This window comes from Tachypleus tridentatus, chromosome 9 (genome assembly GCF_004210375.1).
Source record: "Tachypleus tridentatus isolate NWPU-2018 chromosome 9, ASM421037v1, whole genome shotgun sequence".
Taxonomy (NCBI): Eukaryota; Metazoa; Arthropoda; class Merostomata; order Xiphosura; family Limulidae; genus Tachypleus; species Tachypleus tridentatus.
This window is the reverse complement of record NC_134833.1, coordinates 66,369,951-66,387,178: the sequence shown is the minus strand read 5'-3', so window position 1 is coordinate 66,387,178 and position 17,228 is coordinate 66,369,951. Positions and strand designations below refer to the sequence as shown.

General features: G+C 33.4%; 1 protein-coding gene across 2 annotated transcripts in view; it reads left to right on the top strand.

Annotated features, from left to right (window-relative positions):
• The first annotated feature begins 1,085 nt into the window (after positions 1-1,085).
• The window catches only part of LOC143225355 (CD151 antigen-like), a 36,782-nt gene continuing 20,639 nt past the window's right edge, over positions 1,086-17,228 (top strand). Inside the window, exons 1-2 of one of the 2 annotated variants that reach the window (XM_076454610.1) lie at positions 1,086-1,224; positions 17,021-17,136. In XM_076454610.1, the coding sequence (XP_076310725.1) occupies positions 17,047-17,136 (90 nt within the window). In that variant the 5' untranslated portion in view covers positions 1,086-1,224; positions 17,021-17,046. Of the gene's footprint in view, positions 1,364-17,020; positions 17,137-17,228 lie in introns of both variants that reach the window. The other variant, XM_076454611.1, reaches the window with a different exon arrangement.

The following is a 17,228-nucleotide window of genomic DNA, read 5'->3' as shown; positions in this document are numbered from 1 at the left end:
ATCTAGGCCTAATTTAATATATAACCCAGTTAATTAATCTATTAAATATGTTCCTAACTAGAACTCTTAAAAATGTGAATGCTGTGTTAGATATATACTAAGAATGAGTGGCTAGAGATTAGTTCTCACGTTTCTTGGTGTATGGCCTGCTTACTGATTACTAAATAGAGAAGATCACATCAGGAAATCAAGTATAAATATGGAAATTTGGATATCCGGTTCTGTCTTTTGTTAACAATGCAGTCACTAGTTATGGTGATGAGTAGCAATCTGGAAAGTTCTGGTAGAATAACTTGATTGTATGTAGTCCTTGGCAAAATTAATTTTCTCCGCGATATTCTCCTGTGATTGAAATTATTAAGAAGTTATATGATCATTAAATAGCCACTAGAAAAGGTTTATTCTTGATATAATTGAAATTTTGTCATAAATAATTACGGAACAAAATAGAATTTCTGTTGTGAAACATTGAACGAGTTCGTTTGTATTATTTAATAAAAATTATTTCAAGTTCAGCCCATGTAATTATAACAAATTAATGTATTATTAGATTGTTGAGTACTTCTTCAATAACGTGTGCTACAATACAGACACGATCATTTAAGTCTAACTTCGTAAATAAACTTTTCAACAAATGTTATGAGACTAATGCTACATATACCTAACATACTTATAAACGTACCTGCAGAATTTTCTAGGTATTCAATTACTAGCAAACATGCTGAATAACTGAATAGATTAAATTGATTACTTCAATATTTTTCGTATTTATATTTCTACACACTGCAAAAAAATCCTAAACAACATATCGCGTTTCGTAGCGCTATGCATTCTAAATTGGAATATTAATAATATAGGTCACAACTATATTTGTTTGTAATTAAGCACAACTTTACTACAGAATGGGTTACCTGTACTCTGTACAACAGGGGTTTTAAAACCCGGTTTCAAGCGTTGTAAGTCCGCAAACATTGAAGTGCTACTAAAAGTACAGATATGTATATATATTACGTAAAATATATTATTTTGTAAATTTTTGTAAAAGTGAGTTTTATGTCTTGTAGAATATCTCCGTTAACTGAACTAATAGTAGCGCCATCTGAAGAGAAAATTAAGCTCTAACCGGCACATACACATACAAAAGTCACTCAGTCAAAGAATGCGTAACGCCGTTCCAGATTCACTTACTCTTGAACGCAGATTAGCTTCGATCACAAAAATTTGGTGAGTAAACAAATTCTAACGTTAGTTAAAATTTTGACAGAAGTAAATGTGTTGCGTTTAACTTACGCCTATTTTAAAAGGTGTATTGTTTTATAATTGCTTGATAGACGTGTAATTAACCATTTCATGTCATTGCCAGGTATTTGTTTCTTCGTTTTATTGTTATATTATTATATTTTATTGAATTTAAAATACTTTATAACTGATGTAATAATATAGCTATAGATACTATACTATTACTAAACTACTTAGAAAAGTATTTTTACTGTTACTTTTAACAAATACTCATTGCGGTAATGTTGATTTAGGTGCACGTGATGGACTAATACTAATAGTAAATAACTTATGAGTTGTAGGAAGAAGCATTGTTTTTTTTTTTTTTGTAATAAGTTTTTGTTTGACGTACTCAAATTTTGTTTATCATATAATTATAACATGATGAAATATCAATGTTTTATTATGGGCCTAATGTTATTATATATTAATTTTAAAACTTGGACTACAGATACTAGTAGCTCTACAGTGTACTTCAGTTCTAGAGAAAAAGAAATTATTATAGCTAATAAAAATGGTTGTATGTTTCATGAATTTAGGGTAGTATGAAATCAGTCAATGAAAAGACATTAAAATTTAACAGGGTTAAACTTGATGAGGGTTATAACCTCACTTTCAAATTAGTTATTTTATTCAGAACCCCAGAACATTACAAGTTGAACTCATGATGGAATAGCTGTGTCACCATTAATATTCATATAATATGAATTGTTTTAAATTAAGTTTCTTTTTCATATATTCCATACCAATTTTTTTAAAGAAATAAACTACATGTAAATACGTTTTTTTTTTTTTTCTTACGAGACATTATTCGTATTTAGTACAAGTTTCAAAGGTAATTTTCTTTTTGATGATATAACTTACAAGTATGTTCCTCTATTGATGTTTGAAAATCTATTTAAATATTTTTGAATCTGTTACTGACCAAGTTTTGTTTGAAAGATGATAAGACAGCAGTGAGAATTTGTCACTGTAAGCATGGATGTGATTTTGTATGTTTGACAGTAATTAGTACATGCCTCTTTGTTCATCTTCACATTTTAAAACATGAAAGTTGCAAAAACTAAAGAGAAAAACAATTTTTATTTCTTCCATCATACTTTGAAGAAGCAAATGTAATTATGAAATTCATATTAATTGCACTTAAAACAATTGTGCATTGTTTATTCCTTGCACTGCATCAGGAGAACCAAAAAGATGCATACCTATTATATAAGGTATCCATAAAAGATGGTATTAAAATGTGATTGCAACTGTAATGTGTACTTATGTGTTGTTATACATTCCTTACCTTCAGTTGTAAGTTGCTTAGATACATGTTGAATAAATATCTGAATCTAATAGTTTGTAACAACAACCATGCAATCAACTTTATCAGTATGTGTCCTGTGTTCAGTATTTATCACAAGGGAATAATTATATATATATATATATATATATTAGTTTAATAGTGTTACTGATTTAAAAACCAAGTTACAGTGGAAAACAAAATCATATCCAGTACCTTACAAAATTTTCTGAGTGTATTGTATTGAAAAACTTGCTTTAAGTTTGAATTTTCGAGTGTGTTTGATCATCTGATTTTACTGTAACATTATTCAGGTGATGAAATGTTTACCTGCTGACAAAACATCATTTAGTTAAACACATACTTCTGATAAAAGAAAGTTTTTATGTTAACTTCAGTAGTGTAATATATTCTGGTAGTTTACATAAGTGGTAACTTCAAGACTGAAAGTGGGAATCAAAAGGATGACATTCATGGATTTATGGGGCAGAGTTATTTTTCATGTAAAGGACAGTCATGGATGATAGATTAGGATGTTTTAAATTAAGGTTATTTGTGTTGTTATAAACGTGAAATTATCAAATACTCTCAATGAGTAACTTTCCATATTCCAGTGTTCTAAATTCTTACAGTTAATTGGTTGAGCAGAATTAATCAGAGACTGAATGATTCTTCATTATTAACTGGGGTTTGCTCATCTACAGTTTTTAGGAGGTAGTTTTAGTTTCGGGAGGCAGATATTTATAGTGATGCCTGCAATCCACAACTGACACCATAGCTGTAAAGCATTATTTTGTAATATTAATTTATTGGGTTACAAAGAACCTAGAAATAAAATAAGTAATTATGTATAAACACAAAATATCCCTTCCATTGTATTTGAGAATTCAAAAGCTGGTGGTTTATGTTATATATTTTTACAAAGTATTTCTTACTTAATAAATATAGATGTATTTTGTTTTGTATTTATTTACTTAGTTGCTCGTAAACTAGACTTTGTTGATGACACGACCTCTTGGTTAAGTAGCTCTGTATCCAAGTTTCCACGTTTCTTGTTTTATCCTAGAGGGATCTTAACCATTTCTTTGTTCTTTCAGATTTTATTGTAACTGTATTTGTTAACACATTTGATAGTTTGTAAAAAAAAAGATAGATATATAAGGAATTTTTCTTTGTGATACTGTGTAATATTTAGGAACAGCTATGTATCGTAGTAAGTTTTACAGACTTACAATTATACTGTAGTTTTGGACAATGTTGTTGCTGGTTTAAAAACAACAACCTTAATACATAATATGGGTTAGATATATATTAATAAAAAACGTGTTACACACATATGTATACTACTATAGAAGTACAAACAAAATATTACTGAAAAGTATAAATTGTAACTGCCAGAGTTTACTAGAATTCGTTAAACGTGGAAAGAGTTTAATTTTTACCATGGAGAATCAGGTAACCAAAATGTACATATATAATATATTGTTATTAAAACAATGTTAGGAAAGTAAGCTTTGTTCACTATGAACTCCAGGGTGGTAATGTTACATGTAAATACTGGAAGTCTGTTATAAAGGAATCGTACTTTAAGCAGGGTTCAAAGTTAAGTGACTAAGCTTTGCATACTAATACATATTACAATAAACACATAGAATATGATCAATTTTGTACAAATTTTATATATAAATCGTTTATATGCTACATCGGTGATAAAAATCAAATAAATAATATTGTATTACTAAACATTATCTTCAAAAATGTGATTTTAAATGACTTAAATAAAGTTGATAGTAATTACAGTTTATATACGTAACTTAGTTCATACCATAAGAGGGTTTTCATTAAAATGGCATCTTAACCATGACTATATCCGTGATGATGAGAAACCCACTTGAAGTAAAAATGTATTCTCAGGACGGCTGAAGATGACCTAAGAAGGTCGGAACGTTGTTCTCTATTTTATTTTATTTAAAGTTTTAATACCCATACCAGCCGTTTTGAGAATACAACTAAATCCGTTGTATGCCAACAGGCCTGATGAGTTCTATTGGACGAAAGCCCTCGTCTACTATATAGCAGGTATAACGTGGTTTACATATTATAACATATTCTTTACTATTACTTGTAATTTCATAGTTTTGTTGTTTTTTTAATTTCGCGCAAAGCTACGCGAGGGCTATCTACCGTAGCCGTCCCTAATTTAGCAGTGTAAGACTAGAGAGAAGGCAGCTAGTCATCACCACCCACCGCCAACTCTTTTACTAACGAATAGTGGGATTGATCGTAAAATTATAACGCCCCCAATGGCTGAAAAGGCGAGCATGTTTGGTGCGACGGGGATGCGAACCCGCGACTCGCACGCCTTAACCCACCTGGCCATGCCGGGCCTGTAAGTTCATAAGTTAACGTAGCAGTAAGTCGATTTGACTATTCTTAATAAATATCGGACCAGGCAGACAGCTTTATTAATTCAGATTGAACATTTGAATCTTGTAATCATAAAATAATTGATTAGAAACGCTTAAAAGTAAGTTTTTTGAACGCTTGCACCAAATATTGTTACGTATAGCTGTCGCTATTAGCCCTAAAAGATGTTATATTTTTGTGTTTTATACCGTAATGAAATATAGTCCAAAGAACATTTTGGTACCATAGTCTATATAAGCGTTATTATCTCTGAATTTTATGTATGTGAAATATATTTATCGTATAATCTAAAACTATACGTTTTCCATGAGAACTGTCTTGGAGGCGAGTCGAACTTTCTTTGGTTACTCGAGCGAACAAGACTCCATTGTTTGTGCGCGCTCTTGAATCACTTGTAAACTAGCTCTGTTATTCAACATGTCACTCAGTGGACGGGTAGTGGGTGGTGAATCGCACATGTAGGGTAAAATACTCATGAAAGTGCACGCTTTTAGTTAGAAAAATCAATCCACATGTGGGTCTTCTTTAAATTTCACATGAAAGTATGACTTAAAGTTACCTACGAAAAGGTTTGATAAACCTGATCGATGACATTTGTTGTTTACTGTGCGAAACTGCCTTGCTTCAAAAGCTATTTCTGTATTTCTTCACATCGCAACAAGTTGAACGACTTTGTTCGTTCCCACCACCACATACAGTAACCTAAATATATGTATTCAGTATTGATATTTATTTCTAAGCCTTAAACAGTTAATCATGAAAAAAATATTTATAATATTTATTTGAATTGTACATACTAAAAATTTTGAAAAATGGAAACAATTATTGTAATAATTTGTTTTAATAGTACTGAATGGCTGGTTAAATTCAAGTTTGTTTTTTTTATAAACCTTTAGTGACTGAAGTTGCCTCCGGATAAAACTGTCAGCTTTTATCTCGTTTAGATAAACTTTTAAAAATATCTCTTAATAACGATGTTCAGAAGTTCACTACGTCATCTTATGAATGTTCTCAAAGTTGGTTCGGTGGTTAAGGCACTCGGCTCGTAATCTGAGGGTCGCGGGTTCGAATCCCCGTCACACCAACCATGCTTGCCCTTTCAGCCGTGGGCGCGTTGTAATGTTACGGTCAATCCTACTATTAGTTTTTAAAAGAGTAGCCCAAGAGTTGGTGGTGGGTGATGATGGCTATCTACCTTCCCTTTAGTCTTACATTGCAAAATTAGGGACGGCGACGCAAATTGCCTTCGTGTGGCTTTGCGGGAAATTCAAAACGGACCAAACCATTCTTAAAGTCAAAAGCTGGTAAGACTTGTTGTTGTTTTGGAATTTCGCACAAAGCTACTCGAGGGCTATCTGTGCTAGTCGTCCCTAATTTAGCAGTGTAAGACTAGAGGGAAGGCAGCTAGTCATCACCACCCACCGCCAACTCTTGGGCTACTCTTTTACCAACGAATAGTGGGATTGACCGTCACATTATAACGCCCCCACGGGTGGGAAGGCGAGCATGTTTGGCACGACTCGGGCGCGAACCCGCGACCCTCAGATTACGAAGCGCACGCCTTAACGCGCTAGGCCATTGGTAAGACTTACAAGTACAGATAAAAACAAACATACGAACGCGCACTTAATAATCAGGTTGCGAAACAAAGCAAACATTGTAACAACTAATTTCTACAAATTGGGGATAGGTTTTTGACTGAATTTTGTGTATGTCGGAGCTAAAATATGAAATACAAAAAGGATATGAGGTAAAATCTTAGGTGGCGGTATCGTTAGAAATGTAATGTACTTATAAAGTTTGTGTATACATATAAATAAAAATGTATTAAATAACGAGAGACCCGTGTATCGGTACTGGTCAGTATGAGAGACCCGAGTAACATGCTGTTTGATTTGTCTTCGAACATAGCTTGTTATTTTATTATAATTTGCATTTTCTTGATGTTCGTTTTTTTCTGTCTGTGTTTTATTTTATTCTTTGTACAATATTTCTGGAAGCTAATGCACTTATCTTTCATGATACTCTTTATATTGGCTATCACTACAACCTTTTATCACATCCCTTGTTTATAACATTGTGGTTGTATTCCTTAGATATCACACATTTGTTACATAGGCTACTGTTGGACATTATTTGTAAACCAAAACGAGAAAATAAAATAATTAATTAAACAATATTAAATCAGTCATGAGACAAGGATGTTTTCAGAGTTTTAATCATTTGTTCTTTTAGGTAAAAAGTATTAACACTTGTTTCTCTTTACAGTACTGGCCAAAAGTGTTAGTACAAAAGAATATGGAGTTATTCTTTCCATTTTTGTGACTAATTCTTCCATACCATTACAGAATGTAAATTTTAACACTATGGTAATGTTTCACTGATCCCTGTTGGCAACTGAATGAACCAGGGTGAAAATACTTATAATTCTGTAGAATTCCAATATACTTGAACTAAGGACATGTCATAAGGGTTCTGTTTGAACGAACATACTGATCAAATTTAGGGTCGGAAATAAATATAATGATACCCCATGCAGTGTCTTAACTATACAGAAGGGAGCTAGTATATGGTACTGGTACATGCTAGAATAAATCAATTTAATAACACTCCACAAATAAACCTGGTAGTGTTGTTTATATTGCGTGGTAGAGATCTGATATAATTTTAATTTTGGAGTATTCAGTAAATATAAATGCATAATTTCACCGCGTGACCATGAGTCACGAGCACGAGTAAAAGGTGAAAATACTTCCATTCAAGTATATAAACTATTTAAATATTTAAAAACCGTCTGAGTCACAAAATTAAGGTCAACAGAATATTATTACATAGCTAGACGTGTACAAAATCCTTCAGTGTGATTGATCAATATTTGTAACGATTTTTCGAAATATATTTGTGCAACAATTAAGGTTTCAATAATTACTTTAGTTTTTGTTCGTGTGAATGTTTCGTTATTTGTATTAAAATAAACCGTTTTTTTTTTTGCGTGTTAGAGACTTAATTTACGTATATTATTATGTATACATAATTTCATAAGCAGAGAAGCATAAAGAGGATGTTCAACTCTACTTTGAAATTGTTTAGCAAGCAACTCGCCAGTACTTTTTACCCTAACCCCCTCTTCTAAGCGGACATGCACTCTACTTTGTAGAGGTTTTGTTTAATTCTTTCCATAGTCTTAAGTTTATGGGTACAATTGTACCAAAGGATTTGAAATTTTCCATTTTCATCAGTTTTCAAAAATGGATTTAAGTTTTTTTCGAAGAAGTATGATTATGGTTCAGTTGTTCCATGGATTAACTTTGTTTTGATGAAATTAAATTTAGAATTTGAAGTTTTTATTTAATAATCATTTAGTGGATTTTTTTTTTCATGTTTACGTATATCGATTCATCCTGTCGCCCTGTGGCTCAGCAGTAAGCCTGAGGACTATAATGTTAAAAATCAGGTTTCATTACCTGTGGTAGTATGTATTCCAACCATATTTTTAGATTTTTTGTATGCTTTTCAATAACAGTATCTTGCTGTTGATATTATGAACTTGAGATGCCCCCTCGTGGTACAGCGGTAAATCAAAGGGCTTTTACCAATAAAGTGTGGAGTTTCGATACCCATTGTGTAGCTCTGCGCTTAATTACAAACAAAAATTCAACATACCTTGCTACGTTTTAATCGCAATCAATATATACGGTCTCTGTTTCTGACATGTATCACCAAGACATACCTTGTTTGTATGAGAAATATTTGCTTTCGATTAGGAATTTGCTGATATTTTGGCCTCTACGACTTTACTAGCATTTGTGTAAAATACAACTTACAGAGAATGTCTTTTTTTATTGGTTGTGCTATCATCCAATAATGTAAATAAATGTGTGGGATTTTCAAAACTACCGTTCCTCGTGAGTCAGCGCCAAGTTTACAGACTGATAACATTAATAAACTCTGGGGCGCATATCCCCATTGTGGACACAATGAGATAGCCCATTTAGTGTTAATCTTTATATTTGGTGCCTTCTTCAGAGAACCATCCATGTGATTCTGTTACTGTGATACGTAAACCTGAGGTGAAAGTTTTCACAAGTGTTTTATGTGCAACTGTTTTTAAACTGTAATGTATTCTATGGTATCTTGTTTCATACGGTCTCTAAATATTTGACGGAAGAACACAACTTAGTAATAACTACTAATTATTATGCACATACACTGCTGGCCAAAGTCTTAAGGCCAATGAATATAGAGAAAAAATATGCATTTTGCGTTGTTAGACTCAACCACTTATTTGAGTAGAGCTTTGAAAGATAAGAAAAGGGAAAATAAAAAAAAAAACTTTTTAGCATTTAATAGGGAAAATGTGAACACTATGAAATTAGCCTAAACACTAGCTGGTCAAAAGTTTAAGACCATACTGAAACGAAGCGTTAATCGGTAAACACGTAACGAAATTTAATCATTTGTGTTCAAGCATTAGCGCTGTCAACATCTCTTGTGTTACGTTTGGTAAAAACATGGCAAAGGCTGATGAGTAAAAATTTAACGTGGATGGTCAAGATGGCCTTCAACGTTACTGGTACGATAAAGATATCCCACCGGAGACATTTTTTACACGACACATTGGAGGAGGTTCCATCATGATCTGGGGTGCTTTCTCCTTCCATGGAACAATGGAGCTTCAGGTTATACAACGGCATCAAACAACAGCTGGCCACATTGGCATGTTGGAGAGAGCATCCTTATTGACTGAAGGCCCTAGCTTGTTTGGAAATGACTGGATCTTTCAGCAGGACAATGCTGCAATCCACATCAGCAGATAGCCCGATGTGGCTTTGCTATAAGAAACACACACACACACTCAACCTTTTAAATAATTTTACAAAAAAGAACAGATTCGTAATATTCAACTTTAGGGAGTACCAACCAGGAGACATTATAACAAAACAAAATATAACGGTGTCATTGATGAGAAAGATCGTAACAGAGAACAGAACTGATTTAGGGCATGGCATGATGTGTGCCCCTTTTAAACTCATGCGTGCCATTTTTCCGCTGAAACTCGGATTTCCGCGGTTTTCAAACGGCCAACGATCACCCACGAGATTCGTGTAAATTCGAGGAGAAAGTATGAGCGATTTGGGGGCCAGGTAGGTGGTTTTTGAGGAGAAATCGTATTTTTTCGATGTTTATTGCAGAAAAAAAACAAATCTGACCGCCATCTTGGAGGCAGTCTCGTTTCGTCTCGTTGCTGGTCTCGTGGTCTGGTATCTTGTGCATACCAGACGATAAAATATTCTCTACGCTCCAAAGAAACAACAGCGATTGAAATGTTTAAAAGGAAAGATGTTCATTTTGATCCTGTAGACAAGAGAATGTGTAAGGACATTAGATCAGCAGCTTCAAAGTATACCTCAAAGCTGAGGGAGAATTAGAAGAAAAGGGCAGAAAGGCTTGAGGCCTATGGTTCTGTGAAATCTGGCCCAGCTACCTTGGCTAAAGAAAAAGCCCAGAAACCCGCAGAGGCACAGAGAGCTGCCCATTCAGAGAAGGAGAGAAAAAAGCTCGGAAGAGAGCACTGGAAACCCTTGTCTCGAAAAAGAGGAAAGTAGCCAAGATTGATTAAAGGAAATTAAGTGATTTGAAATTTGACTGTAATTTATGCAGCAAAGCAGAAGTTGATATCAGTGTCTGAAAAACATTTTATTATTATCTGCAGCATACAGTGCCAGTGGTTTATTTTAAAGCATATCATTAATTTTATTTTGAAGCAATGTCAAAGCTTTCCTTGATTTGCTGTTTCAGTTTTTATTGTGAAAGAATGAAAAATATACTGATATTGAGGTACCAGTAATTTACTGACAAGATTGTATAGATGAACAAGTTTTACTGTAGGTAGTCATGTAGAGTAATTTGAAGTAATTTGAAATTTTAATGGAATACATGCAGCAGAGCAGTAGTTGTTGATGTCAGTGACTGTACAAAATTTAATTTCTGAGGCATATCACTGATATCAGTAGTTTAATATTGAACCATATCAGTAGTTGAATTTTTAAGCAATGTCATAGCTTTCCTTCATATGCTGTTTTAGTTTGTATTGTCAATTTATGAAAGAATGGAAAATTCACTGACATTTAGGTACCAGTAGTATAATGACAAGATTGCATAGATGAACAATTTGAACTGTAGGTAGTCATGATTAGTCAAAAGAGTAATTGTATGTGATTTGAAAATTGTATGGAATATATGCAGCAGAGAAGTAGTTATTGGCAATGACTGTAAAACATTTAATTGGCAGCATAACAGTAGTTGATGATGATGATGTTATTGATGACAAAAAGGATAATAATGAAATGATTTGTATTTGAAATATTTACTGAGTTATTTTGGCTTTATTAACTCATATTACTAATATATTTTGATTATAAAAAAAAAAAATAAACTGAATAAGTAGCAAATAAGCAATCTTAACTTTCATTTATTTACTTTTTATTTTATTTGTTAATTTTAGATATTTTGATATATCTTCTAAAAAATGAATGCAAATTAAAAGAATAAATCAATCTGCTAAAAACTGTAAATGAAAGTTATAGTTTTATTAGTTTGATTTAGTCTTTTAATTTCCTTTGTTATTTTATATGATATATATTGTGTACTTTTCCAACATTGCAATATCAAAAAACATAAAGAAATTATGTCCCAGATTGCACCAAGTCACACCAAATAGCATCCTTTTTTTTTAAATTTCCCGGGGGAGCATGCCCCCGGACCTCCCTAGTCAGGCGCGGCTGGGCCGCGCTGTGGCGCCTCTGGCGCCAGGCTATATACCTTTTCCTCTTTTTTTTCATAAATGTCATTGGCATGCCTGTAAACTGTAACTTTAACTCGGATTCCTTATTCAGTAAATACAAGCCCACCAAAGCATGTATTGAAAGACACTAAACGTGCAACATGCAAATATAACAAAAAACATTGACCAGGATATGTGTGTCTTGGCGTACAAGCCCACTGTAAACGAACAAATAACATCATCTTCTTAGCGCAGTGTTATAAGAACAAGTAAATGTCTAAAATTTCCTAGAATGCATATAAGTGAACTTTTTAAATAATATTTGGTAGAGTATACTCCTCCAGGAGACGTTACTCGCTGTTGCAGTTTCCATAAATAGCCTCCTCATTTGACGTTTGACAGGTGGGCATGAGAATAACTGACGTTGTTTGTTCTAAAATATGGCGTATACCGAACAGTTAAAAAGGGTCAAGAAAAGTGAAAAAGAAAGTTAAACAAATCTGTTTATTTCAAACAACAACCTCCATTTGGACTTAGAGTTCCGTTTAACCAATGAACATAAAGTATAGTGCAGTGACTTATTTTTGATTATGTAATAAAAATTATATTTTTAGTACGAAAACAAAAACACGTGTTTTACACTTATTTTCTGGTTTGTATTTTCGATACATTCACTTGCATGAGTGAAATTCGCGAAAGAAAAGAAAAAAGTAGAGGTAATTTGCTGCTTGAAGTGGACCTGTTGTTTGAAGAAGAACAAAAATATACATGTAAACATAAAAAAACGACAAAGAATCTTAAATACGTCCCGGTAGTTGTCTCACTTTAAAAATAAGTTCCGGTACTTAGTACGGGTAGAGTTTTACCCCCGTTCACTCAGTTAAATGCTGCTTAGATAAAGCGAATACCGTGCTTCTTTATCTTGAAATTGTAATTGAGTCCTAATGACGTCGTTAAAGTGATCATTAAATTTTCTAGATATATAGTAGTTTCCAACTGTTTTCATTGCTCAGTCTCTGCCAATATGTTTATCACTACTTCGGAGTGTTTGTTTGTTTTAATTTCGCACAAAGCTACTCGAGGGCTATGTGTGCTAGTCGTCCCTAATTTAGCAGTGTAAGACTAGAGGGAAGGCAGCTAGTCATCACCACCCACCGCCAATTCTTGGGCTACTCTTTTACCAACGAATAGTGGGATTGACACATTATAACGCCCCCACGGCTGAAAGAGCGAACATGTTTGGCGCGACCGGAATTCGAACCTGCGACCCTCAGATTACGAGTCGAACGCCTTAACCCACCTGGCCAGGCCGGGCCCACTTCGGAGTGTATTTTAGTTTTAAAAGGCATTCTATGTTCTGGGATTAGAAAGTGCGTGTTTATGATAACTTAAACAGAAAAAAAAATCTTGTTACTGGAATGTATGGAATTCTGTATTAGTTATGTGGGTCTCATAATAGAAAAACACTTTTTGCTGATAACACATAAATATGTATAAGACACTCATAGTAGATTTAACCTTTGTTCTATATACTCTGTGAGAATTTTAATCGAATTTTTGATATCCTGGGGATGGACTGTGACTGCCTCTGAAATACCGTTCTTAAGTTGAGTAACCAATTAATTGTTTCATACTTTAGCCACATATCGGAAGTGTTTGTAGCGCGTACTTTATTTGAGTTTCGAACTTCGTAGACGTGTTATTGGTCCCAGTTCGTTACCTACTATAACTGGAGGGGGATCCATCCCACCGCATTTTTTCATAACTTTTTCGCTTTACTGTTTTTTTGTTACTTTTCTTTAATTATTAAACAGTGGGGGTGTTATAGTTATTTATAGTATGATATTATGTTATACTTAATCTGAAACACAGATGAACTTTCTACTTTTTGCTGCCTGATGTTATACGTTCTTAGTTGAAAGTTCATGGAACTTATGAATCGCCTCCTGAACAGAAAACCTTCCTCTTTATAAGGACAGATATTTTTCGTTCTATACTGATTACTGTGTTTTGGGAACTTACCCCCATGTCCCGCGGCTAGTCAAATCAATATCTGTATGCTTGGCACTGTACCTAAGGAACTGTTGAAATATGTTCGCTATTTACTGGACTTTTCATATTTCTCGTTTTTTCTTGTTTGTTTATATTTAGAGAAAAGCAATACTGGATTATCTGCTATGTCCACCACGTGGAGTTGAACCCTGCATTTTAGCTATGTAATAGAGTCTGTTAGCTTAACGCTGCCCCACCGTGGAGCGGTCTGTATTTTTTGCAAATGAACCATATCCATTCGTTGAGTCCCTAAAATACATGAGTGTTTATAAAACAAAACAAAATTACCAAATGCGTTTGTTCATTCATTTCGTTATATTGTTGTCTGTATTTTTGTTCCATATTTTCCTTATTTTTATTTAATATATTTACCACGATTTACTGTATTTATGTGATTTTTTTTTATATGTATATTTCTCTCAACTCATTTGTTGCTTAGGGAGATGTTTTCGAATCTCCGAGACACGTGTTACTTGTTCTAACCCTATTATTAAACAGTTTTATTGTCACGGGCAACCTGAGGAAGGGCTGTTGCCAGAAACCTTGCTTTTATGTTTTATTAATAACTTATTTTAATTTGGCAAGTTACCCCCTACTTTATATTTTATTCTACATTTTGTTATGTTTGTAATTAAATTTTTAATTTAACTTATAAAAAGTTTGGAAATGCACACTATGACCGACTTGTATTCTCAAAATTAAATAGTTTTGACTGAATAAAACTTTGATATTTGTCGAATTTTTCTCCTTTTTTTTTGTTGTTGTCAACGCAACAGTGATTTAAGTATTGTGGAATTGTGAATTGGACTAAAAAGTTTATTTTGTGTTTACTTCTTAGGCTTAAAGTATGATGCAATAGTCACCCTCCATTTTGTACATATTAGGTCATTCAGAACATATACTTTTCAGGTTATATATATAGATGGCATTTTAGGAGCCTACGTTTCGAAATTGAACAATATGTCGTTGGAAAGCCCTCTCTCCGGTGATTGAGTGGTAAGTTTGTGGGCTACAACTAACAAATCGGGTTTCGATAGCCACAATAGTCATTTTATGGATAGTCCATTTTATAAGTTTCCGTTTAACAACAAATAAATCTTCACTAGATGTATCACGTCCTCTTTAACTTTCAAGTGGATGAAGTGTGTTAAGCCCATTCTTCGTAGATTGCTTTTAGTTTTACTAAAGTTGTTTAGTGCAGTGAAACTAATATTGTTGAAATGAGTGTAGGGTTAGTTGTTTAGTGCACTAAAACTAATACTATTGAAATGTGTGTAGGGTTAGTTGTTTAGTGCACTAAAACTAATACTATTGAAATGTGTGTTGGTGGGGGATCATCTGTTTCAAATAAACTGAAAACAAAAAACATTGACGTCGAAACATATATTGTATTAAAATTTAAAGGCAGCTAGCTATTTCAGTTGCGTATTTGTGACGTTAATAAATCATGATAGATAAATGTTAAATGGATCTCAAGTATGTTTCAGGAGTTTAATGTTTAGTGACGGACCTACTGAACTGAATAATTAAACTATACAATAATAGTTACGAGAACTGTATTCAAATGGTAATTTTAATAATTACAAATTTTAGGTTTGTACACATAGTATCGAGAGATATCAAATGAGCGTTACGCTCAAAGGAAAATGTAAATTTTTATTGTAAATGTTTTAGTTTGTAGTTTTGAATTAATTTCTAATTTATATGCAGGATTATAAACAAACTACTTTTTATCTTGAAATACGACAATAAGTCTCAATGTTTGGTAACATATATAGAATCAGCCTTTTGGTGAATTAGCCGTTTACACAAGTAATTGAGTTGATTATTTATAAGATTAAAACAATTGTAACTGACAAATCTCATTGAATAATGACCACTATCTTCAGTAAGTATTTAAGATACATATACGTGGGTGTAGTGACGTTGATATCATCATATTTACCCCTATCTTTCGCACAAGGGAACCTATTTAACCTTCAACCAATCTTTATAAGTTTTAGGATAAGTGGGAAAGTATAGCAGTCTGTGAAGGCCTACTATCCAGTAAATATTATGCGGAATTAGCCACCCCTTGCGTGTATAAGTACGAGCCAAATTAGGAAAATGTAAACAGCCTCTTATTAAAGAGGGTTAAAGTGTTCACCAACAACATAATTCCAAGAGTTAAAACAGGCAACTTGTATGACGTAATGCACGTGTGTAAGAGAACCCAATCGTGTCGAGACTAACGGGCCGTATTTAGTGGCGGTACAAAACATATTTTGACAGTTTATTCCTAAGTACACGTTCTAGTACATTGGGATAACTAATGTATTGTAACATTTAATATTATCCTTCGTAGTTTATACAAACAGGAATGTATCCCGCATACAGAGAGGGAGAAAAGCGAAATTCTTGTACTTTAGCCGACAAAATTGATTTGTTGAAACACACTTGTAATAAAGATTTTAAATTTAACTGTGTGAAAAGTTTGGAAATGCACACTATGACATACTTCAATTCTTAAAATTAAATAGTTCCATCTAAATAAAATATCTGACATCTGTCGAATTTCTCTCTCGCGCGCTTTTTTTTTTTTTTTTTTTTTTGCCTAATCATCCATCGCAACTAAAAAGTAATTATTTTTACTGACTCGGCATGGCCAGGTAGGTATGGGGCTTGACTTGTAATCTAAGGGTCGCTTGTTCGAATCCTCTTCAAACTAAACATGCTCTACAAGTGGGTTTTCTCGTCATCACGGAAACATGCTCGTCCTTTCAGTCATGTAGGCGTTATACGTTACGATCCATTCCACTATTCGTTGGTAAAAGAATAGCCCAAGAGCTGGTGGTGAGTGTCTTCTTCTAGTCCTACACTGTTAAATTAGGGACAGCTGGCGCAAATAATCTTCGTGTAGCTTTGCGCAAAATTCAAAACAAACAACTATTTTTCCTGAAAGGACGGACAAGAAATTTGCCGATAAAAAAGTTCACAGAAAACTGCTGACAAGTGGAATATTGGAAGGTGGATGGGAACCTTTCCCTCACTACATTCCGACACACAGATATTATATACTAACAGAATGTCTAGTATTTCCAAGTGCAATGAAAACAGTCTGATAGATGACTAACTTGTGGACATTATAAGTGACAAATAACTAGGTATTGAAATTTAAATAAAGGAATCGTTTTTTGTTTTGTTTTTTCCAGAACCTTCGGGAATACTGTGAGTTGTGATGGCAGCGTACAGAAGAAGGACGTATGAGGGTTGTTGTAGTGTATCGTTTCTTAAATACGTCCTCTATGTCTTTAACGTCCTGTTTTTTGTAAGTTTTTTTTATTATTCTGATTGTTTGTATTTCGCTACTTATATGTAAAACGATATTTGTTCTTCGACGGAGGTCGAGAAAGAAATATT